The 27,750-nt window shown below is 58.7% G+C and overlaps 1 protein-coding gene across 3 annotated transcripts; it reads right to left on the reverse strand.

Moving 5' to 3' along the window:
- On the reverse strand, window positions 7,205-26,676 carry NARF (nuclear prelamin A recognition factor). 3 transcript variants are annotated; one of them, XM_005656876.3, is made up of 11 exons: window positions 26,532-26,676; window positions 25,532-25,615; window positions 22,267-22,410; window positions 19,304-19,436; window positions 16,879-17,013; window positions 12,612-12,730; window positions 12,188-12,317; window positions 11,198-11,261; window positions 10,373-10,507; window positions 9,982-10,139; window positions 7,205-8,740 (listed from the first exon to the last, which is right to left on the reverse strand). In XM_005656876.3, exons 1-11 carry the CDS (start codon window positions 26,556-26,558, stop codon window positions 8,499-8,501), a joined length of 1,371 nt encoding a protein of 456 aa, XP_005656933.1. In that variant the 5' UTR covers window positions 26,559-26,676; the 3' UTR covers window positions 7,205-8,498. The 3 variants fall into 3 exon arrangements, with proteins under 3 accessions (XP_005656933.1, XP_020921997.1, XP_005656934.1); XM_021066338.1 differs by having other exon boundaries at window positions 22,210-22,410; XM_005656877.3 differs by lacking the exons at window positions 22,267-22,410; window positions 25,532-25,615; window positions 26,532-26,676 and adding an exon at window positions 20,862-22,250.

Here is a 27,750-nt window from a genome sequence, read left to right on the forward strand (position 1 = left end):
ACGGGCAATTTTAAGATGCATTTGAGTTGTACCTGCCTTAAATTCAGATAAACTTTGTGTACTTTTAAAGAATTACTGACCATACCAAAATTCAAACAGAAGGCGTTCCCATCGTGGTGCAGCAGAAAGGATTCCACCTGGGAACCACAAGGTTGCCGGTTCCATCCCTGGCCTCGCTCCGTGGGTTAAGGATCCAGCATTGCCGTGAGCCGTGGTGTAGGTCACAGACGCAGCTCAGATCTGGCGTGGCTGTGGCTGTGGTGTAGGCTGGCAGCTGCAGCTCCGATTAGACCCTTAGCCCGGGACCCTCCATATGCCATGGGTACAGCCCTAAAAAGAAAAAAAAAAAAAAATCAAACAGAAGGAAGGAAGGATCTTAGTAGTAGTGGGGTTGGGAAAGACAAGAAAAAGGAAAACGGAAAGAAAAAGTCTGCTAGAAACTTCAAAATATCCAAAAAAATAAAAAGAAAGTGTACCACAATGGAAATAAAAAAATTGTAATGGTCAAAAGCATGAAGAAAGAGAATCATAGCCAAGAAAATGTGGGTAGTGAAAATGACAACACAGAGATATAATCAGAAGGAAGACAATGGTAACAGAGGAAGGCCAGGAGGCATCCGCTAGGCAGCTCGCAACAGGCGGCCCACCCTCCGAGCGTGGAGCCCTCGACCTCACTGGGCTGCAAAGTTTCCCTCTGCCGCTAGAATGAGCAACCACTCCCCCACCCTGTTTAATGAAAAATTCACTTTTCAAAATCGTGATCCCGTTTATAAAGAATCAAGTAAAATGTACCATGAGCAAAAAAGATATTTCTTGAAGCATTTTTCTTTTATGGCCACACCCGTGGCATATGGAAGTTCCTGGGCCAAGGACCAAATCAGGGCCACAGCTGTGACCTTCGCTGCAGCTGCAGCAACACCAATCCTTTAACCCACTGTGCGGGGCCGGGAATCGAACCCTCACCTCTGCAGTGACCCGAGCTGCTGCAGCTGGATTCTTAAACCACTGTGCCACAGCAGGAACTCCCTCTTGAAATGATTTGAAAGTTATTTTTTTGTTTTTTTAATTTTTTATTATTATTATTTTTTTGTCTTTTTGCTATTTCTTGGGCCACTCCCGCGGCATATGGAGGTTCCCAGGCTAGGGGTGCAATCGGAGCTGTAGCCACCGGCCTATGCCAGAGCCACAGCCACGCGGGATCCGAGCCACGTCTGCAACCTACACCACAGCTCACGGCAATGCCAGATCCTTAACCCACTGAACAAGGGCAGGGATCAAACCCGCAACCTCATGGTTCCTAGTCGGATTCGTTAACCACTGCGCCACGACGGGAACTCTGAAAGTTATTTTTTTAAACAGGAAAACTGCTCCATGATACTGACTAGCCTTTTCCAAGGCAAAAAGTTGCCTGTATCATTTTGCTTGGATACAGCTGTCAATAAGACAGACAGCATTCCCATCAGACAGACTTCAAAGTCAGTGAGTATCTCCAGAGCCCACAAGCGTTGTGAAGTCTGCCCAAAGCACATGACCACGTTAACTTGGGTACAGACAGGTTACGTGGAGATGGAGTAGGCTCCTTCTGTAAGGAGGGCGGAAACAGAACTCAGGAGATCTAATTAGTGAAGTGAGAAAAACCAGCAGGGAAAGTGCTTTCCATTTCTTCCTGATCTGACGGGAAATACAAATTATGAAACGCGTGGCACAAAGCTCCTAAAAAGCCACCAGTTAGAGGTGTCCACAGACCGAAACGCCCAGACCCTTCGGCTTTACACGGGGCAGGTTTGGCCAAATCCGAAGGCAACCCTAACAAAGCAGGTAGCACCACCAATAAGCATGCAACACTGACGGTCTTTTCTCAACTCGTAATAATGAAAAGCAAATTTTGATCAACCCTGCTAAAGGAAAGGCTGAATTGTCTGTTTACTCTGTGTGAACAGCATTCCCAAATCACTCTCATGTCAGCATCATCCAGGTCTGCACCCAAAAGCTTAGGACAAAACACCTGCGGTGTGTCGGGCGGTTCACTAATGAAAGGCTTTAACTGTGTCGAGTTTGTGGTATTTACCAGCTGGGTATAATTTCACACTGGCTGTGATCTCTTGTGTTAATCAACCTTCACCTTCGTATCAAATTTTGCCTTCTTTTTCATTGAAAGGGTGCTCCGGGGAGTTCCCTGGTGGCCTAGCGGTGAGGGGTCCCACGTTGTCACCGCTGAGGCGGGGGTTCTATCCCAGGCCTGGGCACTTCCGCGTGCTGGCGGTGCGGCCGAAGAAAACCAGGGTGCTCCAAACCGCCCGAGCTGGAGACCTCACGCACCCTGCGCGGGGCGCAGGCCTCCCGGGACCCCGAGCGGGCGGCGGGGACCTGGGACGCGACCCGGAGCGCGCAGCGCCCACCCAGCCCGAGCAGCAGTCTGCGCGGCGGCCTCGCCCAGCCGGACCCCGACCCCCGAGCCCGCGCTGCGAGGTGAACGCGCACCGGACGCACGCAGGGCGCATGACGCCCGCGGGTCCCGGCCGCCTCCTGGCCGGCAGGTGCGGCCCGGGGGCGGGCCTTGGCCGCGGGCCGCGGGGTGGCGCTGCTCGGCCGGCCCGGGGGTGCGTGGGCTCCGACTCGCCTTTTGGGGGCGCTGCTCCCCGGGGGGTGACGCGCTGCCAAATTCTGTAACTTAAGCAGTTTGGTGTGGAGCAAAGAGCTTCCTTGGCTGTGGGGAAGAAGTCGGTCAGGAGAGGAAGCCGAAAGAAAAGGAGAGTTTTTGAGGACTGGACAAAGTGGGAGTCACTTTCAAGTGATGGGGTGAAATTGTGTGTGTTCTTTTCCGAGATCCAAGCAGCACCTGCCGCCTGGTCCAAGGACACTCTGGGCTGAAGGTTGTGTGCCTTGACTCTTTTGAAACAGCACAAGAGGGCATGAATTCAGAGACTTCCCTGGGCAAGAAGTTGAGGGAAGGAAAGGGAAAGTCCACTTTATTCATAAATGGGCATTTGCAGAAGCCCCTGGTTGGTTCCTCCCACTGGGCTGTGCCCCAGGGAGCCAGCGGCCCTGTCACGGGCAGGATTGAGCAAGAGGCCTTGGGGCAGCAGAGTGGCGCAGCGGCAGCGTGCTGGGCCCAAAACCCAGAGGTCGATGGATTGAAGCATCCCCTGCCATGAGCTGCGTCTTCGCCAGCGACGGCTGGCGTTTGGGTCCCCGGCTGCTGGGTGAGGCCGTGCTGTGGACCCTGATGTCCAGGGTTGGCAGCTGGGACCTCTTCTGTCCCCTCCCAGGGGCACTTAGGCCAGGAGTCGCCCTCAACGGGGCACAGCAGTGTGTGGTTCTGTGGTGTAATGGTTAGCACTCTGCACTTTGAATCTGGCAAGTCTGGGTTCAAGTCTTGGCAGAGCCTGCTTTGTTTGTGGCCATTTTGTCTTCCTCTCTTGGGTCCCCATCCAGGCTCTGATTCCTCCCTTCCCCCTTCCACTTATATAAGGACACCTTCCACTGTGGGACAGGGGACCTGGACTGGCACAGGACAGGTGGGAACTCTGAGACCCTCGTCTGCATAGTCCCCAGAGGAAGCCACTCAAGGGAGTCCCTGATGTCTTTGTTCCTTCTAATGTCCAATTCCCTCTCTCTAGTTTGGCTTTTTAAAAAAGGAGACCAAAGGGGCTCCTGCTCCTGAGATTTCCCGTCATGCACATTTCAACCGCTGAAATCCCACGTCGGGACAGACAAGTGCTTAACTTCTCCACTGATGAGCTTGAAGCACAGTGTTTATTTTCACAAACGTGCACGGGAGAGTACCTCTTGGGTACCACGCACAGGGCTGCTGTGTGGCAGCCGTGGCAGGAAAGCTCTGGAGAGTGATGCTGTGCTGGCAGCAGATGCACCTGCTCTTCTCACTGACACGAAAACTTCATAGGTCACTTGCCCAAGCATATGTTTATGCGTGTGTACGCATACATGTCTACACGTGCTCAAATGCTCACGTCGTGTGTACCATGTACACGTATATGTGCATGTGTGCACATATGAACACTTATGTATGTATACACACATGCATGCCTGTGTATGTGCATATTCATATACATTTACATGCGTGTGTACACTGCACGTGTACATGTGTGTGCACATATGCTTACATACCTATGCATTACAAGCACTTGAGCAGCTGTGCACACGTATGTGTATGCATGTATGTGTATATGTGAAAAAAAATTTTTTTTTTGCTTTTTTGCTTTTTAGGGCCACACCTGTGGCCTATGGAAGTTCCCAGGTTAGGGGTTGGAGCTGCAGCTGCCAGCCACAACCACAGCAACACCAAATCGGAAGTTCCTGTTGTGGCTCATTGGTAATGAACCCGACTAGTATCCATGAAGACCCAGGTTCGAGCCCTGGCCCTGCTCAGTGGGTTAAGGATCTTGCATTGCCACAAGCAGTGGTGTAGGTTGCAGACGCGGCTCGGATCCTGTGTGGCTGTGGCTGCGGTTGTGGCCGGCAGCTGCAGCTCCCATTCGACCCCTAGCCTTGGGAACTTTCACATGCTGCGGGTTCAGCCCTAAAAGACAAACAAACAAACAAAAACCCCACCACCACCCAGGCTGGGTGGCGGGAGGAGGGGCAGCAGCCAGGCAGCCCAGCTTCGAGAAGGCTCCTGGCACCACGATGCCCAAGTGGAAGTTCAGCTCCGCCCAGGGGGCCGCCGAAGAGGAACACGAGAAGAGACCTGCGAGGTTGCCAGCTCAACCTGCTGCTGCAGAAGCGGCAGGGAAGCCGAAAAGGCAACAGGAGAGGATGACTCTTCAGCCAAAACAGGAGAGATGGGAGCAAAGGGCACACGGGCCGACCGCTAACGGAGTGCAGGATTCACTGCAGCAGAGGGAGAAGCCAGAGGAGACCCAGCCACCAATGAAGTGGGAGAGAGTAGCCACGTGCGGTGACAGGCACGACGCGCCCGGCCCTGGCAGGGGTCCATCTCCCTTCTCGTACAACCCAGAGGAATGTTTTTATCAACGATTTTGCAAACCCAAGTTTTTAGTAACTCTAGAAACACCTTTAAGAAGGCGAGAATCCCACCTCATTCCACTTTTTAAGTGTATATATATACATATATATATATATATTTTTTTTTTTTGGTCTTTTTAGGGCCACACCTGCAGCATATGGACGTTCTCGGCCTAGGGGTCGAATTAAGCTACAGCTGCCAGCCTGCACCACAGCCACAGCAACACTTGATCTTTCACCCGGCTGAGGGAGGCCAGGGATCGAACCCGCATCCTCACGGACTCTACGTCGGATTCTTAACCTGCTGAACTCACTCCCGTAAGTCCTTTCTTTAAGAGGTGAAACGATTTGCTGGTGGTTCACTTTTTTTTGAAAACAGAAAACAGCGGCATATTGACTGGGGCAGCCCTGTCCTGGGGGCGGTGCGCCATCCCACAGGCGGGGGCTCTCAGCCGTATGAAGGGATGATTTGGAGTCGGTTGTGCATTTGTCTCAAACGCTTCCACTGGCTCCGCCTCCCACGTTGTTTTTGGTGGAATTGGTTCCTAAAGCAAACCACTCCTTGTTCTTGGCTCCCCGCGAGTTCTGTGCAGTAACACCTGTGGTCGTGGTTGTCCAGTTTTCCTCTGCACGTGACTGTGCCGTGGCCGACTGAAAATTGGGGCACGTGGTTTATAGGACGTTAAACTGAATTAGTGGCACTTATAACAGCATATCAGCATTTGAAGATACGGGTGCCTGATATCCTGTTAAGGAAAATCTGCCTTGAAAAATTTATTCTTTTTCAGCTGCGCACACAGCACGTCAGTTCGCAGCCACGGATCAAATCCGAGCTGCATCTATAGTTACAGCTGCGGCAACACCAGACTGCCTCCGGATTTCAAGCTGTTTAGAAAGTCTCAACTGTATTATTTTTTAGATGTTTGGTACGTATGTGAAGAATCGTGTACAAATCAGGAGTTCCTGGCTGTGTTGAAATGGGATTGGCGGTGTCTGGGGAGCATGGGACGCAGCCTCGATCTCTGGCCTGGCATAGTGGGTTAAGGATCCAGTGTTGCTACAGCTGTGCTGAGGTCAGACTGTGGCCTGGACCTGATCCTTGGCCGGGAAGCACCATATGGCACAGGGCGGCAAAAAAAAAAAAAAAAAAAAAAAAAAGTGTGCAAACTGCAATGTCTGTGTACTGATCTTCAAAACAGCCAATAATATCTCAATTATGGAAAAAAAGGGAGTTCCCTGGTGGCTCGATGGGTTGAGGATCCGGCATTGTCACTGCTATGGCTCAAGTCACTGCTTGGGCACAGGCTTGATCTCTGGCCTGGGAATTTCCACATGCCAAAGGCACAGCCAAAAAAAAATTAAAAAAAAGAAAGCCAGACTTTTCACAGCTTCAGTGTAGCATCAGAAAGACTGGTGCCATGTGTCTCTTATTAAGCATGCTACATCTGTGACTCACACAAGACACACGGCTTATCCTCATTCAGAAGGTACAAGGGCCCGAGGGCCCGTGTCTGTCCATGCGCGAGGCCCTGGCCTCTGCTGCCCTGAACGGCGAGCTGAGGGTTATTTGCTGCGGCCAGGGCTAGGCCTGCGGCAACCACTCAGGAGCAAGGCCGATGCCATGCCACAGTTGGGCCCAAGGGGAGGGAGCCCACGCTAAGTGGCTGAGACATCAAACGGCTGTGGGCAGTGGCTGAACTCCCACCCTCTGCCATCCAAGTGGAGGAGGAAGCCCAGCGCTACACTCCAGAACTGACCCAAGCTCCCAGGTCCGGCGGGAACAGACCGAGAGACCTGGGCTCCGTCCGACAAGGTCCCGAGCGAGGCTGCTGGAGAACAGAGCTGTTCACCGCTGTGGCCAACACATGCCTGCAGGACGCGTCCTCGGTCCCTGGGGGTGCCAGCCACCCTGAGACAGCAGCACCTGGGAGGCGCTGCTGCTGCCGGGCATCTGGTCTCCCGTCCCCGCCTCAAGCTGGGACGCCCGCACGCTGCCCCTTGCCGGCCTCACGTGCACCCTCGTCCCGCTTTCCTCTCCCGCCGTAACCCAAGGGGAGCTGCCCCTCAGCCCTGGCTGCGGGGGTCTCCCTGCGGCTGGAAGAGGCGGCTTTTGAAGCCAGAAGAGCAGCCCCACCCGGCTCCGGGTGTCTCTGGGAGGGCTCCAGGCTGCTGACAAGGGCACGAGCGGGCGGGGGCACGAGCGGGGGCGGGCGCAGGCTCCAGGCTCAGACACTCAAGTGTTTATTCCATCATCAGTTACTGTAGCGGATAGAGACCCAGAGGCAGGTAGGATGGAAGCAAAAGTGACACATTTTCACACAGTGTATCCAGTTGTCACCCAGCGAGGCACAGCAGTACCACCACACCCAGGAACAGCAGGAAGGAGCTCGCAGCTGGAGCTTTACTGCAGTGAGGGGTCCACTCAGGCTCACAAAAGCCACTCCACGTCTGTGCCGAGGCTTCTCTGGTTTCACGGCTGGCCAGCCGCGGAGCTCCAGGGTCCACGGTCCCCAGAGCCGGCCGGCCCTTTGTTTCCGGTGCAACTGCGCTCCAGCTGCTTTCCTGGGGGCACGCGTCCTCCCACAGGAGCAGTGCTTGCAGGTCGGGGAGTCCGGGGAGGGGGGGAGGCTTCACCAAGGCCACCGGGTGAGCCTGCCCGCGGGGTGCAGGACCCTCAGGAAGCTGCCTCCCTCAAGTTCAGAGTCAGAAGGGCCGTCACCGGCCCGGTCCCACCCCGCGGGATGGAGGGGCTGATCCCCCGCCACAGCCTGGCCTGAGCGGGGCGCCTGCCCCTGCAACCTTCCAGCCAACACCCAGCACCGTCCTCAGGCCTCCCTCTGCCTCGAGGCAAGTTCAATGCTGAACGGGAAAGCATGACTCGGGGCCCAAGCCGCCAGAGCCCGAGGGACCCCACAGCGAGAGGGTCTGGTGCCAGGAGGCAGCCGCCCGCCGCACCCTGACCTCCGCAGCAGTGAGCCGCGCGGCCCGCTGCGCCCCAGCGCTCCTCGAGAGAGGCCGGAGATGCAGAGCTGTACCCGAGCTGCGGTTCCAAGAGGACACAGTTTACTCACGTCGGGCAAGAACACCTTCAGGAGCAAAGCGCGTGGGTAGGAAGGGGGGCCCCCTGGGCAAACGGCGGCCGGACCCCTGCGGCCCGTCATTCCCACATCCGCCGCGCGGGAATCACAGCTTCCGAGGTCTTCGCTCTTCGCAGACCCTTTTTGGGTTTTTAAGCATAAAAGACAGAGCTCTGTCTCCGGTCTTGTTCTTTGGGATTTTCAGTCGAAAGGAGACCGACACCGGGCAGCCCTCCTCTCACGTTAAAACACTGCAACCACACACACGGCACGAAGGTAGCACCACACGGAACTGAGGGGGGAGCTGCCGACAAACGCGGGCAGCAGAGAACTCTGACAACGCGAAGGAGCCGCAGAAAAGCCACGCTGTTTCCGTCACGGGTCTCCGGTACCCACGCGCGGGGCCCATCCATCCTCCGAGCCTCCCCGCCGCCGTCACCACTTGATGTCTCGGCCGTCGGCGGGGCGCCCGGGGCCCTGGTGCGCCGTGTGCAGGGTTCCCCGGGCCCGGGGGGCGTCGGCGCCGTCCAGCCACTCCCGGTACAGGTCCTGCACGTGGGCGCTGGTCTCTGGGGTCCGCCCGGGGCCGGCGGCGTGGACGCCTCTCATCCTCTGCAGCAGGGCCCTGTCCGCCCGCCCGTCCTCCGTCTGGGCCTGGCCCCTGCCGTTGAGGCACCCTGAAAAACACGGGTGGCCGGCCTGCTCTTCGCCTCCCTCTGTCTCGAGGCCACGGCGCCACGGCCACATCCCGTGGCCAGAACCTGCAGCTGGAGCCCGGGCCCCGAGCCCCAGCCACAGGCTCCCCGGCCTGCGACCTCCTGCTCCTTTTTTTTTGGCTGCCCCACACATGTGGAAGTTCCCGGGTGGGGGTCAGGTCCAAGATGCACCTGCGTCTACATGTTTGCGTTTAAGTAGCACCAACATGCAGCAAGCCTGTTCTTTTCTCAGACCGTGGGGTGTGGCCTCCCAGGTGGGCTCCTTAAACCACTGTGCCACAGCGGGAACTCCAGCTACTCTCTCCTTCTCACGTTTGCCCATGAAATGTTCTTCCTAAAACAGACACAACTTGCCGACCTGTGAGAACTGGGTGGCTGTGTGTCTAAGTCCCAGTTTCCAGTTTTGCTTGACATTCATCAAACCCAGGAAAGCACAAAAATCACTGGCCGACAGCTAAGCCACTGGCGTCCACGTGATGCCTTAGTGTGCGGGTCCACGCCTGGGGGCCTGGCCCCATACCCCGCGCCTGAGAAAGAACAGGCTTGCTCGCGTGGGTGCCGCTGACTCTTGAACCCCGAGACGCCGGCAAGACCGCAGATCTCCAAACCTCCCTCCGCGAAGCCTGCCGCAGCGGTGCTCACCTGCCATCCGGCCCTCCCGGCCGACTCCCCAGGTGCCTGCTTTCTGCTCGGACTCAGACCCCAGCCCCGCCCCCACCCCACATGGACCCCAGCTCACCTGCTCGCCCCCTGCCGGCCCCTGGAGGGGGAGCTCCAAGCCCCCAGAGGATGGCACAGTGTCCCCAGTGCCCTCGCCTCTGTCACCACGGAGGGCGGGTGGACCGCAGGGACACGGGCTCCCCTCCTCCCCGACTCCACAGGCACGTCCTCCTGCGGGTCCCTGCCTCTCACGCAGGTCCCTCCCCTCCTGCTGTCACTCAGAGACAGAACCCGGCCGCCTGGCAGCCTCAGCGCTCCTGACGCCAGCTGCCACTTGAGCTGGCCCTCACCTGGTGCCATGTCCCCAAGAGGACTTCCCGGGTGACACCTCCCGCCCGCTCCTTCCACTGTGAGGGAAGGCGTGGACCACAGCGCCACAACCCCCGGGGCAGCGTCCACACTGCGGCAAAGCCGCTGGAGCTGAGTGAGGCTGGGGTGGCCTGGGGCTCGGAGGGGCCCCGCTCAGCCGGGCCCGTGCTCACCCCCTGCGCAGGCGAGGACCTCCACAAAGTGGTACGGGAACCTGCCCCTCTTCAGCTTCAGGACCACGTTCTGGATGTTTCGGAAGCCGTAGGCGGCAGCAAAGCGCAGGAGAACCTTCCCGCTCTTCTCGAGGGTCACCTCCTGAAAGTCTCTGTTCCTGTGGGAGCAAGACAACAGACCGCGACCCCTGCCTTGAGCACCACCGCCGATCTAAGTCGGGACACCAGCAGAAACTTAAAAAGTCTGTGAGTGACACCAAAAAGGCCTTTCCACCCAACTGGCGCAAAGTCCACCCACAGGACCGCAGCGGGCTTGGGGGTGGTGTCTATACCCAACGGCCAGGGCGGCCCACACAGCCAGGCGGGCGGAGGCCGCCCCAGCCCCACGCACCTCAGGGCCCGGTAGGTGAGCTCCCCCACGTCCTCGTCGAATAGCTCCTTGGCGGCGTGTCTGAAGATGTGCGCCAGGCACCCGTCGGAGCTGGCTCCGTCGTGGCGTCTCACCTCTTCCCTCACGTCTCCAAACCTCGGCAGGTGGGAAAAAGCGATGGCCGGAGTTAAAGCCGGATCCCCGAGTGTCACGGCCCAAGGTCATGAAAACCTTTACAAGCGTTCAGGGCGGGTGCTCCTGCCACCACCGGATGCCCAGGCATCAAGGCTCGACCCTCAGAGCTCTTGACCTGAACAGGGCAGGAATGGCCATCAGGGGGCCACTTGAGAGAGCGCTGCTTGTGACCGGCCACGACCAGGGCTCTGAGGCGGCCTGGACCCAAGCGAGGCTCTGGCCACCTGCTGCTGAGATGCCGTCGCCCTCGGCCCGCCCCCACACTAGGGCCACGTGCCATGCGAGCCCCTGGTCTGTGTGCCCTGGGGCCGGGTTTGAGGCAGGAGTCCACTCATCGGTGGGGGGGGGGGGTCACTACCAATGGCAGAGACTCAGCCTGCTGCTCTGTGTCCCTCCCCCGCAGGTCCAGGTGTGAGGTCAGGAGCGTGTCAAGACCACGGCAGGTGCTGATGTCCAGGTCAGACCACGGGAAGCGTGGGCTCCCGCACCTGATGAATGGCGTCCAGCCACAGAGCTGCCCACACTCGATCCGAGCAGAGGGTCGTGGTGGGGCCGCCCCCCGCCCACACCTCCGTGAAAAGGAGGGAGGCCCTGGGGCACGCACCTGGCTGAGGAGGCCCCCGAGCTGCCCCTCCCCGCAAAGCCACTTACAGGGTGTCCAGGGCAGCATCTCTCACCGAGAGGTCACTCTGCTCCATCATCTGAGCGATTTCACCTGCAGACGAAGAAGAGGCGCGAGAGGCCGTGACGGGGCGCGCGCAGCCCCCGCTCCCCAGCCGCTGTTCCGACGTCACCTCCTCGCCTCAGGACACCCCAGGTCAAGGTCATCTTGGACGCCTCTCACGGGCAGTAGGTGCAGACCAAGGAAAGGTCAGGGAGGACCCGCTCCCCTCCTGCCCCGAGGAGGAGTTGCGAACGGTCTCTCCGCAAGTTTGCCTCCCGAGCAGAGACCCTGCGTGGGCGCCAGCCTGCTGTGGGCAGGGTGTCGGCTGGCTACGCGGAGACCAAGCCCGTCAGGACCCCTTTCCTACCTCCCCCTGCAGGAGGGCCTGAGAGCCGTGAGCCTGGGGGCACGCGGTGGGGGGCAGAGCAGAAACCCACTGTGTTCAGAGACCAGCGGCCCGAGTGCGGACTTCGGGAAAACCCGTCCCCCGCCCCCGCGAGCGGGGGCCGAGGCTGGGGCTCCCTGCGCCCGCTCACCCCATCACTGCCACGGCGTCCTGCGCCGGGGTGGGGTCGGGGGGCGATTTCCACGGGCTTCCAAGTAGGGGTTTCTGGTCAGGAACTCAGGGCTCGCCGACGCCGCCTGCGAGCCGGCCGCCCTGCCCCACACCGTGGGGACCTGTTTTGGGCCGTTTAAAGTGCACCCGCCCAGCTTCAGCAAGGACTTCATCTACCTCTTGACTGACGGCAACACTAAGTGGGTCTTGAGGTCCCAGGGAACCCCTGCCGCCCCCAGGGGCTGCTGGCTTTCCCCACCAGCCCAAGGGCAGGGCCCCCCCGGAGACCACCCGCAACGCCCTTGGCATGTGCACACTGTCCCCTTGTCCCCGGCTGCCAGGCCCTCACTGGGGACACACACGGGATGCTGGCTGGGGCTCGCAGCCCCCCTCGCTGTGCCTCCCGAGGCCCCACCCTCACCTGAGGTCAGCACACAGTCTGTGCCGCGGAAACCCGGCGAGGCCGTGGGCACGTCCTCCTGAAGGGCCTCCAGCTTCCTGTCGTAGCAAGGGGCCACGATGACGTGGAAGATCCTGTCTGCGGACAGGTCCTGTGCAGAAGGAGCAGACCCTGCACTGCCCGTACCTCCTTGGGGCCGAGGCCTGAGCTGTGGCCTGTTTCCCCCAAAGCCACGGCAACGACAGGCCGCTGCTGGGCTGGACGTCTTCCCGCAGACTTTCCAGATGCCTCCCAAGCAACCCGGCCCCCAAACGAGCAGGATCAGTGGCCCCACCAGGAGCCGGCAGCTGCCGCACAACCTTCCCGGGCCCACCCAGCCCCCGCTGTCCACGTGGAAGCTGGTCGCCTGGCCTGCAGGCTGCCCTTCGGGACAAGGCCAGCTTACCTGCCGCCTGGCAAAGTAGTCTTTCACCAGGGAGCCCATGATCTGCTGGGGAGATCTGGCGGTGCAGAGGTGGGGGGTGACCGGGTGACCCAGCACCCGCTCGGCATAGCGGACCCAGCCTGAGGAGAGAAGGCGCCCGTGTCGCTCCTTGCGGCTGCCTCGCCCTGGGTAGAGCCGGGCAGTGCGTCCCCCAAAGCAGGAAGAACACAACTCGCCTGCAGGCTCAGCTTCAAGGCGGTGTCTGGGGCAGCAAGGGCTCAGGGCCACCACGCCCGGTGCCCGGCTGCTCGCAGTGGGGACAGGGGCCCCCGCTCAGACGGGGCTGGCACGCCAGGCCCCTGCTCCTCTCCAGTGCTGGGGATCAGCCCAGTAAAAGGACCGATTTCAGACAAGAGAATGAGGACCCACAGCCCTGATGACAGGCAATACAGCGACACCCCTGGCACCCGGCCCAGGCATGTCGCTGACGCCCACCAGGCCTCGGGCACCACCACTGCCACAGCATCTGGGGTGGAAGCAGGTCAGAGGGAGGTCAGCGGACACCGCGGCGAGCAGCTCCACATGCGGGATCCATGGCTCACTCCCTCCTCCCACTGGGCACAGCGGGTGACACCGCTGACCCCACACACCAGCAGTCACACCACCGCATCGTGGGGGGAGGGCGTGGGAGCCCCAGCCACACGCACCCGCCCGGTCTGAACAAACTCGAACCACAGCCGCCACCCGCTTGCAGGCTGAGGACACTCAGGAAGTGTCCCTGAGGACCAGCAAAGCCCCCAGGAAAGCGCTGCTGGAGCCTGGCAGCCCCCGCTCCCAGCCACGCACAGACAGTTACGTTAAAAAGAAAAACGGGGGAGTTCCCGTCGTGGCGCAGAGGTTAATGAATCTGACCAGGAACCACGAGGTGGTGGGTTCGATCCCTGCCCTTGCTCAGTGGGTTAAGGATCCGGCGTGGCCGTGAGCTGTGGTGTAGGTTGCAGACGCGGCTCGGATCCCGCGTTGCTGTGGCTCTGGCGTAGGCCGGCGACTACAGCTCCGATTCGACCCCTAGCCTGGGAACCTCCATGTGCCATGGGAGCAGCCCTAGAAAAGGCAAAAAGACAAAAAAAAAGAAAAGAGAAAAACTGGTCAGTTCCCACTGCGGCTCAGAGAGCTACAAACCCGACTAGTATCCATGAGGACACAGGTTCAATCCCTGGCCTCACTTAATGGGTAAGGATCCGGCATTGCCGTGAGCTGTGGTGTAGCTCGCAGAGCAGCTCAGACCCCGTGTTGCCGTGGCTGTGGCGCAAGCTGGCAGCTGCAGCTCCAATTCGACCCCTGGCCGCAGGTGCACCCCCGCCCCTGGAAAAAAAAAAAAAAAAAAAACCATCATGGGCTATGGGGCGTTGAGGGTCAAGGCCCATGTGCACCCTGGGCTCAGCTCCCTGGGACCTGCAGACTGGGTCTCAGGCAGGCCCAGCCCTGTGCCGGGAGTGGGTGCTGTGTGCTAAAGGCACCAGGACGGGGTGGGAGGGAAGGACCAAGCAGGGGTGACAAGGAGGAACCAGGTCGCGGGGTCCAGAGCACCCAGCACCCAAGGTCAGACAGGCTGGCACTTTCCCAAGACGCCCCACCTCCAATCAGAACCTGGGACCAGTGTCAGCCTGGGACCTGGTCAGCCCCACTGCCGCCCCCTGCCCCCCCTCACAGCAGCGTGGGCACAGATAGGGCAGCCACATCCCATCAGCCTGTTCCCTTCTCAGTGACCCCCTCTGAAGGCACAGAGGGTCACCTGCTCGGAGAAATGCCTGGCACAAGGCGCCTGCTCTCCAGACGCTGCTGGGCTGAAGAGAGGATTCCCGCCCTTTGGCCTAATGAGCGCCCCCTGGGCGCGTCCTCCTGAGGCCCGAGGCCCGCGAGCGCGTCCAGAAGCTGAGCTGCACGAGGGTGCGTGGGCGAGGCGGCGTGCTGTGGGTTTGCAGGCAGCAAGGGGCCCACCCCGACATCCCTGTCCTAGACAAGCCGCTGGGTGGGAGGGAACCTGTGTGGAAGTCGTGCCCAGCGAGCCAGCCCAGGGCCACATGGCCCGATGCTGCATGCCAGGCAGACATTCTGATCTTGGTGCTGCTTTCATGCCCCTCATCTCACACGGAAGCAAAACCAACCCCAAACTATAGGAAAGAGTTAGTTTTGAGCCAGCCCTCACCTGACCAGCTTGACTACAAAGAGCTCCAGGAGAAAGAGCACCGAGACGCCCCAAAACCCCAAGTGTATGACCCTGAGCAGCTCAGAGCCCACAGGGCTGGGGTAGGGGAGCGGCGGGTTCGCTGCAGGGCTCCCGAGGCAGGCAGGCCACCCGGGCTCCACCAGCGCCAAGCTCACTCCGCGGCAGGGGGCTCGCTGGCTTCCACGGGAATCGGCCACCTGCTCACGACCCTCATCGGCAGTTCGTTCCTGCCAGTGTGGGGGCTTCGGTCCCAGGCTCTGTCTCAACAGCGCCTCCCACGAGGGCACTATCTGCTGGTCCGCCAGGATGGCACAGGAGTTCCTCAAACGATGCCCAAGTCTGGGACCACTGCCCCGGGGGCTCGGCCAAGCTCGTGTCATTTTAGGCTGCCTCTTCCTCGGAGGGGCTGAACCACATTGCCCGTGGTGTGTGGCATCAAAGAGAGGGCCCCAGGGGCAGGGGCGCCTCTGCAGGGGCCCTTGGAGAGCCGGGCAGTCCCCAGGGCCTTGGCCGTGCACGTCTCCCTGGCAGTGGCCACACAAACAGCTACAAGGGCATCAATGCCCAAGTGGAGCCCTCGGCCTAGCGCAGCCTGCGTTCAGCCTGAATGCGGAGGACAGAAACTGCTTGCCAGGCCCAGAGAGCAGGGAGCACCCACCTAAGCTCCCCCTTCCAGGAGAATGAGCCACATGCCAGAAACAAGCTTCCCCGGAAGCCGAGGACCGAGCACTGAGTGCTAAGCACCAGAGGCCACTCCCTGCAGCCTGCGGGCTGCTGAACAGCACGGCTCAGCCACCAAATCAACCCACGCGCCTCTTGGACAGACGGCCAATTTCCTCTCCGCGGTTTTATCAGCGCCTAGAAAGTATCTCCAAATTCTAAGCAACCATAATGTCAAAACTCCATTTTTCAAAAATCATAATGAGATGGATGGGTGACGTGTAAAATGTTGGAAAAATTCGGAACCACGGGGAAAGCGGAAAGAAAAACCTGAGAGTAGAAACGTGAGCAAAACCCTGAGATCGCAGGGCCGCCGCGGCTCAGAAAGGCGCGCTCCCTCGCTCTCACGGACCCGATCCCTCAGAAGCGAACTTCGCCAAACGTCAGTAACAGGACAGCACGTCCTTCCTTCTCTCGGGCATCATTTGTAAACATTTCCTTGTCCCCAAACCTCCTATTTTCCCGGAATTAAAAAAGCCCATGACAAAGCTCTTCTCTTACACCTGAGGCACCAGACTCCACATGAGGAAACTAGAGACGGGCGTTCCCATCGTGGCTCAGTGGAAACGAATCTGATCAGCACCCATGAGGACACAGGTTCGATTCCAGGCCTTGCTCAGCAGATTAAGGATCCGGCATTGCTGTGAACTGCGGAGCTGCTGGCAGCTCCAATTCCACCCCTAGCCTGGGAACTTCCACATGCCATGGTGTGGCCCTAAAAAGGCAAAAAAGAAATACTTTTTATTATGTAATTTCTTTTTTTGAGGGGGGGATTACAGGTGTGGCATACGGAGGTTCCCGGCTGGCAGCTGAATCAGAGCTACACCTGCTGGCCTACACCACAGCCACAGCAATACCAGATCTGAGCCGTGTTTGCGACCTACACCACGGATCCTCGCAGCACCGGATCCTTAGCCCGCTGAGCAAGGCCAGGGAATAAATCCGCGCTCTCATGGATACTAGTCAGGTTCATTTTCACTGAGCCACGAAGAGAACGGCCACGTAACTTCTATTCAAGCTGGCAAAGGGTACACGGGCATCTGCTGTTTTATCTGTAATCACAGGTCATGCTTTTAAGGAAAAATACATTCGCTTTCCTCAATACACATGTTTGTCTCAAACTTCAAAAACTTTTATAAAGAAAGATAAGAATTAATACCTACCTGCTAGGTCTTCCCAGCAAACCACCCAGAATCAATAAACACGTTGCCTGACATGAAGCTCCTCCCAGAGGCCCAGGGACCCCTGACCTCGCCCGCTGCCCAGGCCCGGCCCCAACCGCAGCCCACGTGAGAGAGCGTCTCAGGCCCCTCGGCCCAGCAGCCACCCTGCGCTCACCGGGACAGGCGGAGGTCAGCATGGGCAAGGCGGGCTCTTCCTCGCTGTGCTGGTGGAACCGGCGCACGAACTCCTTCTGGCTCTCCAGGATGCTGAAGTCGGCCGCGATCGTGGCATCGAAGACATAGTGGACCCCTGCAGGAGGAGAGGCGTTGGGCTGCATGTCACGGAATGGGGGTTGCCTCTTGGGCCTGCCGCCCAGAGACCACGTGCCCGGGCAGCCCCCACAGGCGCCGCCAGCTGCCCAGCACAGGGCTGCACTCCTTCCAACAGCAGGTGAGTCGCTCTCCCCAGGAAGCACAAAAGCGCTCTCTCCTGCTTCGTCCTTCTCTCTCTACCGCCGTCTGCGGACGCGCCCCGCGGAGTCCGGGCTTGAATGAATGAAACTGTAAGGAAGCAGCAGCATTCTCTGCTCGTTCACTAGGGACGTTAATTTTCAGTCTCTGACGGTCTTTTTTAAAATTGTACTCAGTTTACCTTTCTGGCTTTTTAGGGCCACACCTGCGGCATACGGAGGGTCCCAAGCTCGGGGTCTAATCAGAGCTGCAGCCGCCGGCCTACGCCACAGCTCACGGGTCCTTAACCCACTGTGCGGGGCCAGATGGAACCTGCGTCCTCATGGATCCTAGTGGGTTTGTTTTTGCGGAGCCTCAACCTGCAGCCCTGAGAGTCTTGGATCTTTGACGCGATGCTGAATGGCTGAGCGTACCTTTACGATGGCCTTACTTTTTATGCTGATGTGTAATTAGTTATCTTAAAACATTGTCTTAAATCGAAGTGTAGCTGATAGACAGCATCGTATAAGTTACAGATGTACCACACAAGGATTCGCAATTTTCTTTTTCTTTTTTGCTTTTTAGGGCTGCACCCATGGCACATGGAGGTTCCCAGGCTAGGGGTCGAATTGGACCCCAGCCCCAGCCACGCCAGATCCGAGCCGCATCTGCCACCCACACCACAGCTCACGGATCCTTAACCCACCGAGCGAGGCCAGGGGCCGAACCCACCACCTATGGTGTCTAGTCGGATTGTTTCCACGGTGCCCCAGTGGGAACTCCCCTGGGGATGCACAGTTTTGAAGATTGTGCTCCACTGACAGTTGATATAAAACATCGCCTGTGTGTCCACGGTGCGCCGTCTACTCTCGAAGCTTATTTTATACGTGAGAGTTTGCACCCTTCTTCCCTAACCCCACCTGCTACTCCCCGTCCCCACTGGTCACCACTAGCTTGTTCGCTCATCGGAGTCGTCTCCGTTTTTGTTATGCTCATTAGCTTGCTGTATTTTTTTAGATTCCACATGCAAGTGACATCATCCAGTATTTGTCTTTCTCTGACTTATTTCACTTGGCGTAACACCTTCCAAAGTCCATCCATGTGCTATAAGTTTTCATAACACTGGAAAATAAGCCTAAAAGTTCCGTAGTTATGATAAAGTAAACCAGGCAAATCTCTTAAATACCTGCGGCCGGTCTAAACCTTAAAAGCGAATCACGATTTATTTTTTCCAAATCATGGTATTTTAAAAAGAGAGTGGTAACGCTAACATTCAAGGACATGTTGGGGTCTCTAAGAGACAGACAGGCCTGGAGACTGAGCGGTACTGACGGCGCTCTGGTAAGAGCTGCAGACAGCTAAGCACACACACTCAACTCTTCTAGCTGTACCCTTATTTTCGAATTCTCTTGGCTGGCTGCGCCTGCGGCATGTGGCCGTTCCAGGGCCAGGGATCGAACCCGAGTCACTGCAGGGAGGACCCTTACCCCACTGCACTGCAGTGGGAACTCCAATACCCTTACCTTACGTAAAGGATACCACATACTCCTCAAGGGCCTCTCTGAGCCCGCCAGGGCGTCACCCACAGGGCTGCAGTCGGCGGCCCTTCAAGGTGAAAGCAGGAGGCCACAGCTAGGTGGGCGGGCTGGTCTCAGGACGGCCAGTCTGCGTGGCAGGTGCTCTTCCCGCTCCAAGGCGGGACCCGGGAGTGCGCTCCCCCGTGAGTCCGCGTGAAACAATGACCTTTCCTTCACACCAGGACGCAGCGCCCCCTGCGCTGCTCCTGAGAACCTCCTGGGAAACCAGATGCCAACCCTGCCAACAAGGTTCTCCAGCGAGGAGCACCCTCTGCAGCCCCCGCGAGCAGGGCGACCCGACGCTGCTGGGCAGTGTGGGTCCCGGTGCGCCAGCCGCGTGCCCTAAGACGGTCAGGGGCTGCTCCTGGTGGGCCAGCCCCGCTGTAAGACAACACGCTCCCGCCTCCGGGGCGGAGTCCCCTTACGGTCCACACGACTCCCCGGGAAGTCCTCACCTACGCTGTGCCCTCGAAAGCGGAACTCTCCAGATTCAAAGGGCAGTTGCAAACTCAAGTTATACATTCAAATTGTATCAAATGGATCTGCTGTAGATGCTATCAAAGGACACCTCACCGAGACTTTTGAGGAAGCCACAGAGTCTTCTGGATGCATCCGTCACACTGAGGCTGAACTTCGCAGCAAAATAAGGCAGGGACTGAGGACACACCGACACTGCCAGCACCCTGTGCTCGGAGGCATCACACTTCTAGAGAAAGAGAAAAGAGCACCGTGGACGCGACGAGCACCCAGGAGGCGCCACTCGGACAGCAGAGGGCAGCAGGTGTCCCACGGAGGACGCAGAGAAGCCACAAGAGCCGACACGTACAGTCCAGGAGAGAGGAGAAGGCGGCTAGAGACAAAAAACGAGCACGGCAGAAATCAGCCCAACACCGCACACCCACTGCACTTTAAAAAGAAGACACCCTGCAGCTCCGTCGTGGCGCAGCCGAAACGACTCCAACCGGGAGCCACGAGGTTGCGGGGTCGACCCCTGGCCTTGCTCAGTGGGTGAAGGATCCAGCGTTGCCGTGAGCTGTGCTGCAGGTCGCAGACACGGCTCGGATCCCGAGGGGCTCTGGCTGTGCCGGCTGTAGGCCGGCAGCTATAGCTCCAGGTGGACCCCTAGCCTGGGAACCTCCATGTGCCACAGGTGCGGCCCTAAAAAGACAGAAAAGAAAAAGACATCCCAAGAGATTTTCTCCATTTTAAGAAGAATACTATATGGTAAATAGGCTTTATATCAGTATCATATGTAAGGGCAAACATCGGGAGAAAATTGATAAATTTTAGTGAAAAGTAAAAGTTCTGTACAATATTGGCCCATAAATAACTGAAATGACGAGTTCCTGTTGTGGCTCAGAGGACGTGAATCTGATCGTGTCCATGAGGTTGCAGGTTCAATCCCTGGCTTTGCTCAGTGGGTGAAGGATCTGGTGTTGCCGTGAGCTGTGGTGCAGGTCACAGACATGGCTCAGATATGGTGCGGCTGTGGCTGCGGTGTAGGCCGGCGGCTACAGCTCCGATTCGACCCCTAGCCTGGGACCCTCCATATGCCGCTGGTGTGGCCCTAAAAAGACCAACCAACAAACAAAATAACTGAAATGACCCATAACAATGAAACTACATTGAAATGGGGCCCTGCGGTCTGTCCCCAAGAGACCTTGAGCTAAGACACTTAGTGACCAATTTTTATTTTTTATTTTTTGTCTTTTTGCTATTTCTTGGGCCGCTCCTGCAGCATATGGAGGTTCCCAGGCCAGGGGTCGAATCGGAGCTGTAGCCGCCAGCCTACGCCAGAGCCACAGCAACGCGGGATCCGAGCCACGTCTGCGACCTACACCACAGCCCACGGCAACGCCGGATCATCAACCCACTGAGCAAGGGCAGGGACTGAACCCGCAACCTCATGGTTCCTAGTCGGATTCGTTAACCACTGCGCCACGACGGGAACTCCTTAGTGACCAATTTTAGCAAATTTTAAGAAGTAGGTAATTCTCTTCTATGAATGATTCTAATAAATATCACACAAACGAGCGTGACACCAAGCTATCCACACCCTGACACCAGAAGCAGACACTGGCAGCTCAAGGAATCCCTAGAACAGACTGAGTTGAGAAGCACGCTGACTCACCACAGACATGCAGCATGTAACCCAGGGAGCAGCGTGAGCCAACGGCTGGGGCATCACCAACTCAGCAGTCTGCAGTTCCCATGTGGCTCAGAGTTTGGTTAAATGCCCAGTGTTGTCACTGCAGTGGCACGAGTTCAATCCCTGGCCCAGGAACGTGCACGTGCCTCAAGTGTAGCCAATAAAATAAAATAAAGCGTTTTTGTTTTTGTTTTTTTAGGAGAAAGTCAGCATTGGGATCCCCGACCCCCGACCTGGACGTGAAAGGAGACAAGGGGCTGTTCAGGTCGGATGCCGCCCGCAAATCCAAAAAGCAGCGACCAGGACCGTGGACTGGTCTGGTCCCGTCCCCACACCCCTGCCTCGCAGCTCGGGCTGCCCATGCCCTCCCGACAGGACCCCACCTGCACCCGAGAAGTTTCCAGGTGCCAACCCAGCACACGCCACCCTGAGGCTCCCCCACAGGCTCCTATGACGCCCCAGCCAGCCAGGAGGGTGCCTGTCGCTTGCGACCCACCGCAGCCTCATACAAACTGGAACAGGAACGAGGAAGGACAGGGAGGAGGGGCAGAGGCGGTCCTGCCCCCGCGTCAGGAGCCAGACTTCTTGCCGGCCTGACACCTGCCCAGGCCACCAGAAGCGCGCTCTCGAGCCCTTGTCACTTCAGTCCCACTCAGACGTCACCTCCTCTGAGGGAGGGATGTGTGATGGGGGTGGGGACGGGGGATCAGCCTGAGCCCAGAGCCACAGGCGGCAGAGACGTAGAAGGTGCTTCTTCCTGATGACGGCTCTGTGTGACCGACGCAGCCAAACCCAAACGGCCCCCGCTTCTTAGCGCTCGGCTTCATGGAATAACTAAGCATGTCCTCCTCATGCTGGTTTGAGTTGGGACCCCGTTTTCTACAACCAAACGCTGACTGGTATGGCTGTCTGCCAGCAGTGAACATTTCTGCAAACACCTACCTAATGATGCACCTTCACCAGCACTTCCACGAACATCGGAGACGAGCCTGCAGCGGCGCGACTTTTACCAGCACTGTTACCCCCGCACCCGCACCGCCAAGTGGGCAGGGCCCCCCACCCCCGGCACCACGCGCAGAGCCCCCGGCACTGCGTGCAGAGCCCGAATGCAGCCTGGGAGCTCGGAACGCCCGGAGCATGGAGCAGGCACCCCAGGCCAAGGGAGCCTGGATGGTGGTGCCGGCCACAGCTGCTGCCAAGTCAGGGAGGGGGCGAGTCTGCGTGGGGTGTGGTTCCTCTGGGGAGCAGCTCTGAGGGCCACCGAAGGCAGGGGACACAGGGACAGGGCCAAGGATGTACCCTGAGCCCCAGCAGAGGCTCCGTGCCTCACCTTGGCCTCTGCCTGCCTCCCGCGCCGCCTCCCGCGCCGCCTCCCGCGCTGCTGTACCTTGTTAAGGTTCAGGACGCGGAGGAAGTCCTTGGCGTTCTGCTGGGCGACCTGGACTCCTTCCTCTGCAGACACACAGCTGTCACATGCCAGGCAGTCGCTCAGAAATATCTTGGCGTCAGCCAATTTATGGAATTCTCCCTTCTACGAAAGAAAGATGATGTTCCGGCCTGATTCTTCCACAAACCCTTTTTCGGACGCTCTCCTTTAGGGAAAGTAACAGCCTCACAGCACAGCAGACTGGCAGGACACCCCGAGACGGCGGGGCCGGCCTGGAGCCAGTGCTGTCGCCAAGACGGTCCCGCGGGGGAGCGGGCCGCTGCCTCAGACAAGCTCCCTCCCTCTCTCTCCCTCCCTCCCTCCCTCTCCCTCCCTCTCCCCCCCCCCCCCTCCTCTCCCTCCCTCTCCCTCCCTCTCCCTCCCCTCCTCCTCTCCCTCCCTCCTCCTCCCTCCCCTCCCCCCTCCCTCTCCCTCCCTCTCTCTCCCTCCCCTCCCTCTCTCCCTCCCTCTCCGTCTCCCTCTCCCTCCTCTCTCCCTCCCTCCCCTCCCCTCTCTCTCCCTCCCCTCCCTCCTCTCTCCCCCTCCCTCTCTCCCTCCCTCCCTCTCCCTCCCTCCCTCCCTCCCTCCCCCCCCCCCCCCCCCCCCCCCTCCCCCTCCCTCCCTCTCCCCCCCTCTCTTCCTCTCTCCCTCTGCTTCAGCACTTCTCTGGCCCCATGCCCCTCCCTGTGGCTCCCTGTGGCACGGGGGCTACAGCCCTGGCCTGCTCCCCTACCCCCGCCCCAGCAAGCCTCCACGGAAGCCCGCAGCCTGGCCTCCGCAAGGCTCAGACCCAGGGGACATCAGGGTCCTCAGGCCAGTCAAGTCGGGGCAGTGATGCTCAAACCCACACCACAGCCAAAGTGACTCTGCTCCACTGGACGCCAAGATGCCAACCCTCGCTGCTTCCTCTTCTCCTGGCAGCTCTGCCTGGGCAGAGGGCACTAGAGCACAAGCCGTGCCATGCCCCGCCCCACCCCCCCGCCGGAGCTCAGCTCTGGCACAAGGCCCCCTGCTCTGGGTCTCCCTGAGAGCAGCGCTCCCCAAGAGCCTGGCTTGCCCCTGGACCCTCACAGCCCCTCCCGGCACCGACGCGCTGCCCGCCTCTCGCCGCTGAAACACAGTCTTGTCCCGTTTCTTTCCTGACGTCTCCACGAGGCCCTGTATACAGAAGGCGCTTCACAAACACTTGGTGGACGAATACACATTCTGAGACCTACTAGAGCCATTTCAACAGATTAGTAAGAGCTTCTGGTAGCTGTCTACCTGCTTTTCACTCAAGCATGATTTGGTGAGAGATGGCTCAGAGCAGGGGTGGCCTCCTCTCCACAGCTCCTGCGAACAGGAGTGGGCGCCATCCCCTCCCCACTCCCCCCATGTGCCCCAGCGTCCCCGGGCAGCCCTCATTCCGGGACCCTGTTACTCTGTAGAGGCTCATTCCAGACATCTGTCCGGGCTCCAAGCGTTGGCCCTTTTCACGAGCTCCCAGGAGCACGGGGTCTGGCATACAGCTGGGGCCTCATAGATACTGCTGAGCTGCACGGAGAGTTCTGCCTCCACTGCCCCTGCAGGGGTGTCTGGGACAGCAGGGCTTCCCTCGTCTCGATCCTGCCCCCTCAGCACCTCTCTTCAGGGCAGCGTCCGTCCCGCACCCCCGTCTCTCCATCAGGCCCCCACGAGCCCTCTCCCTCACAGGCTCCAGACTCCAGCCTGCAAAACTCAGCGTCCACCCAGCTCAGACTGCACTTGGCTCGCTGGGCAGCCCCCTCCTTCCTGCTTCTGCCACCGCCCCACCACTCTCTGCCCCCGGGTCCTCCTGTCCTTCCCCTGCTCTGGCCAGCTAGAGCCAGCTGCCTCTGCCACCCGCCCTAAAACACACATCTGACCTGTCTGTCTCCTCACCCGAGAGCCTCAGGGCCCCCGACCCCTCCCCAGACCGCTCCCATCCATACCCTCCGGGCGCCTGGTGAGCTTGCTTCCCATCCCTCGCCCCCTCCCTCAGTTCTCACCGCCCCCGGGGGGCGCTCATCCCCCCAGGCTCAACAGCCTCGGGGCTGGCGGGGCGCCCACTCAGGCGGAGCACTCACTTTATCTCCTGCTGCCACAGCCGGGGGAGAGGAGTAGCCCCACTCCCCCTGTCACTGATAAGGAAACTGGGGCTCCAGGGTTAGATGTCTGCCGGAGGTGGTGCAGCTGGAGGGCAGGCAGGGAGGCCCTGGCCGGCTGCTCTGGGGCTGCGGGCGTCCGGGCTCCCTGCCTCCATGCCCTGGGTGCCTGTCCCACCACTGCTGCCCACGAAGCCCCATGGGCACCAGGGCAGTGCTGGCTCCCGAGAACCAGGTGTATCGGGAGCACTGAACTAAAGAGGAACCTGCTGCTTGCTTCCCCTGCGTGGCCAGGTCTGCATTCCTGAAACCGGGACCAGTTCTTCCTACGGGAAGACGGAACCTCAGCCTCCCTGCACCGCATCCTCCTCTCTGAGAAATGGAGGCAACAGCAGGGCGTACCTGAGACGCTCGTTCTGAGCACAGAGTGAGTTCACAGGTATAAGGCACTTTCACTAGTGCCTCGCGCAGGGTAGGAACCCAGTAAAAGTAAACCATCACCACCAGCTAAGGAGGACTAAAAACTCGAGAACCAACAGAAAAATCTATTAGAAAAAGAAACTTCCAGAATCATGAAATTTGAGTTGTTTTATAAATTACCTAACTAAAACCCCATTATACAGAATGAAACTTTACATTAAAAAAAAAAAAATTATAGGAGCTCCTGCTGTGATGCAACAGGATTGGCGGCGTCTCTGCCGCGCCAGAACGCAGGTTCAATCCCCTACCAGGTACAGTGGGTTAAAGGAGCCAGCATTGCTGCAACGGTGGCTCACATCTGATCCCTGGCCCAGGGACACCATCTGCTGAGGGACAGCCCAAAAAGAAAATAAAACTTGGAGATTTAAATATCACAGCGCTGTTCCTACTGAGAGGCCTTTTCTTTGTCCCTAATGCCGGGTCTTCTAAGGAGACGGGCTCGTCGGCGCTCTCACCTTGAAGACCAGGGCCCTCCACCTGCACATTTGGACCCTGGCTGGGGCTTTCTAATTTTCTAAGCCCCTTTATTTCTTGCTTCTTTCTTAGAAAAACAACGTAAACAGTGACATGAGGCGCCCCCCAAAGGAGAAAAACAGCACTAGATGTTCACTCCAGGTGGATACAAAACTGAAAAATTCACTTGCCTCCTCTCCACTCTCCGGGGCCGGACTTGGTACCTCGACTGATGCATTCTCTTGGTCATCGGTTTTTGTTTTTTTACTACATTCCTTGAAAAGACGAAGGAACATTAGATTGATTCTCTTAATTAAAAAAACGAACGTACAAAAAAGTACATACCTGCTGATGAATTAATCTCACGCCTAGAAATCTTTTCTACAGAAAGGAGAGCACTGATACTTGTGGACACGCAGACACACTCCCACACACCCCTATATCTGCACCATTTGCAGTGACTAGAAACTAGAAGTGGCCTCTCCTGACAAGGTAATCAGGGCCCAACTAGGTGGACACGTGTATACTCAGAATACAACTAATTACGATTGCAGGTAATGCTCTGAAAAGGTATCTCTCGTGCAACCCTAAGTGAAATAAAGTCCAACTGAAGAAGGAGTACGATCCAACTTAGAAAATACAAACACAACCCGCGCCGGGCACCGTAGTTATTTTATGTTACCATAGCCTAGAAACACGTGTGGACGGCTGGCACCGTTGCCATGGCTACCCAGGTGGAGGAGGCCCAGCCCCGGGTTTCCTTCCTGCGCTTCTGCGCCCTTCTTGTTACTATAAGCACGGAAGGTTGGGAGAAGCATGACGCCCCTAAGCACTTAATCGCCGTGCAGATCATTCAGACCAAGGATAGTGCTCGCCTCGCGTGCCCTGGGAGGTAGCTGAGGTTGGCTGGTTTTCCGGGGGAGGGGGGTTGGCTTCGAAGGCACTTTGAAAGGCCAGACGCGCGCCCCGACGTCACGGCGCCTTGGGCAGCTGGGACCGGACGCGCCGGCAGCCTCGCCCAGAGCCACCTCCAGCGCGGAGAGCACGAGCCGCAAGCCGGGCCCCGAGGTTCCGTCAGCGACAACGCGGGGCAGAGGCGCTCAGAGTTGCCGGGCTCCCGACGCCCCCGAAGGCCCGCGAGCGCAGGCTCCTCCACCCCGCCCGGCCCCGCCCGAGTGCCTCCGAGCTCACCTTCCGCGTGCAGTGCTCACACTTCATCTGGAGCCGGGCGGGCAGGTCCGGGCGCGCGGCCTGAAGGGAGCACCGGGAGACGCGGTCACCGCCGCTCACCACCCGCCGCCCTTTGTTGTCGTGGTCCGGAGCGACCCCACCCCCGCAGCTCCGCTCGACCAATGAGGGTACCGAGAGCGGGCGAGCCACAATCCTGAACCAATAGGAACACGCGAAGGGCGTTGCGGCTCTACGGCACTAAGCTCAGCCTAAGCCAATGGGACTGCGGGAAAGAGGCGGGGCTGTACCAGGAGCCAATTGGAGAGCGCGGGGGCGGAGCGCGACCCGCCCCGTCGAGACCCCGGGGAGGCCTGGCAGGTTCTGGCGTGGGTTTCCGCGGCATGTGGGTCTGGCAGTGGCGCAAGGCGAGCGGGCTCAGGGTACCCAGGGGGCTCGCCGGAGTTGCTCCGGGGCGCTCGGGACTCGCGCCTTCCCCCCGGCTCGGACCGCCCGAGACGGCGCCGCCCCGGCCCGCCGCCATTGCCGCCCGGGGGCGCATCACGTAGACCCGGCGCGGCCGCAGTGCGCAGGCGCCGCGGGACCAGGAGCACGTGGCGCGTGCGAGGCGGAGGTCTTGGACCTGGCGTCTGTCCGCAGCCTCTTAGCAAAGCCGGGGGCGATGCAGGGTCAGTGGGAACGTTGAATTCCGATAACTTTGAACGCTTTGTGAAGTCAGGGGATGCTCATTTCAGCACCATCGAAGGTGAGAAATACGCCTGAAGAGTCCATTGGACCCACGTGTGTCTCTGCAAACGTCAGTTCTCAGGAATTTTCCTCCTCACCTTGGGGCCGCAGAGGCCAGCAAACTATTTAAGGCTATTCCACGTTGCAGAACCTTACCGGTATCTTTAACAGTTCCCCGTTAAAACATTACAAAAGATTTGTTTGGCTCATACCATCTTTCACAAACACATGTTTTAGGAGGTCCTCTAACCCTAACTGGCTGCCAGATTAACCCTCTGCATTACTCAAATTCATGTTGGCACCTCTCAAAAAACATCTTCAATCATCAGCATGAAGGAAAAAAGGATAATTTTATTTATTTTTTATTTCTATTATTTTTTTTTGACATTTCTTGGGCTGCTCCCGCAGCATATGGATGTTCCCAGGCTAGAGGGTCGAATTGGAGCTGCAGCCGCTGGCCTACACCACAGCTCATGGCAACGCCGGATCCTTAACC

This window comes from Sus scrofa, chromosome 12, assembly GCF_000003025.6.
Source record: "Sus scrofa isolate TJ Tabasco breed Duroc chromosome 12, Sscrofa11.1, whole genome shotgun sequence".
In the NCBI taxonomy this organism is placed as follows: Eukaryota; Metazoa; Chordata; class Mammalia; order Artiodactyla; family Suidae; genus Sus; species Sus scrofa.

What these genes read in the sequence shown, in the direction of transcription:
- NARF (XM_021066338.1), bottom strand. Translation starts at nt 26,558, where the DNA reads ATGAAGTGTGAGCACTGCACGCGGAAG. An exon ending in ACTACTTTGCCAGGCGGCAG is followed by an intron (nt 12,318 to 12,611) that starts GTAAGCTGGCCT and finishes CCTTCTGCACAG; the next exon opens with GACCTGTCCGCAGACAGGAT. An exon ending in AGACTGTGTGCTGACCTCAG is followed by an intron (nt 11,262 to 12,187) that starts GTGAGGGTGGGG and finishes CTTCGTCTGCAG; the next exon opens with GTGAAATCGCTCAGATGATG.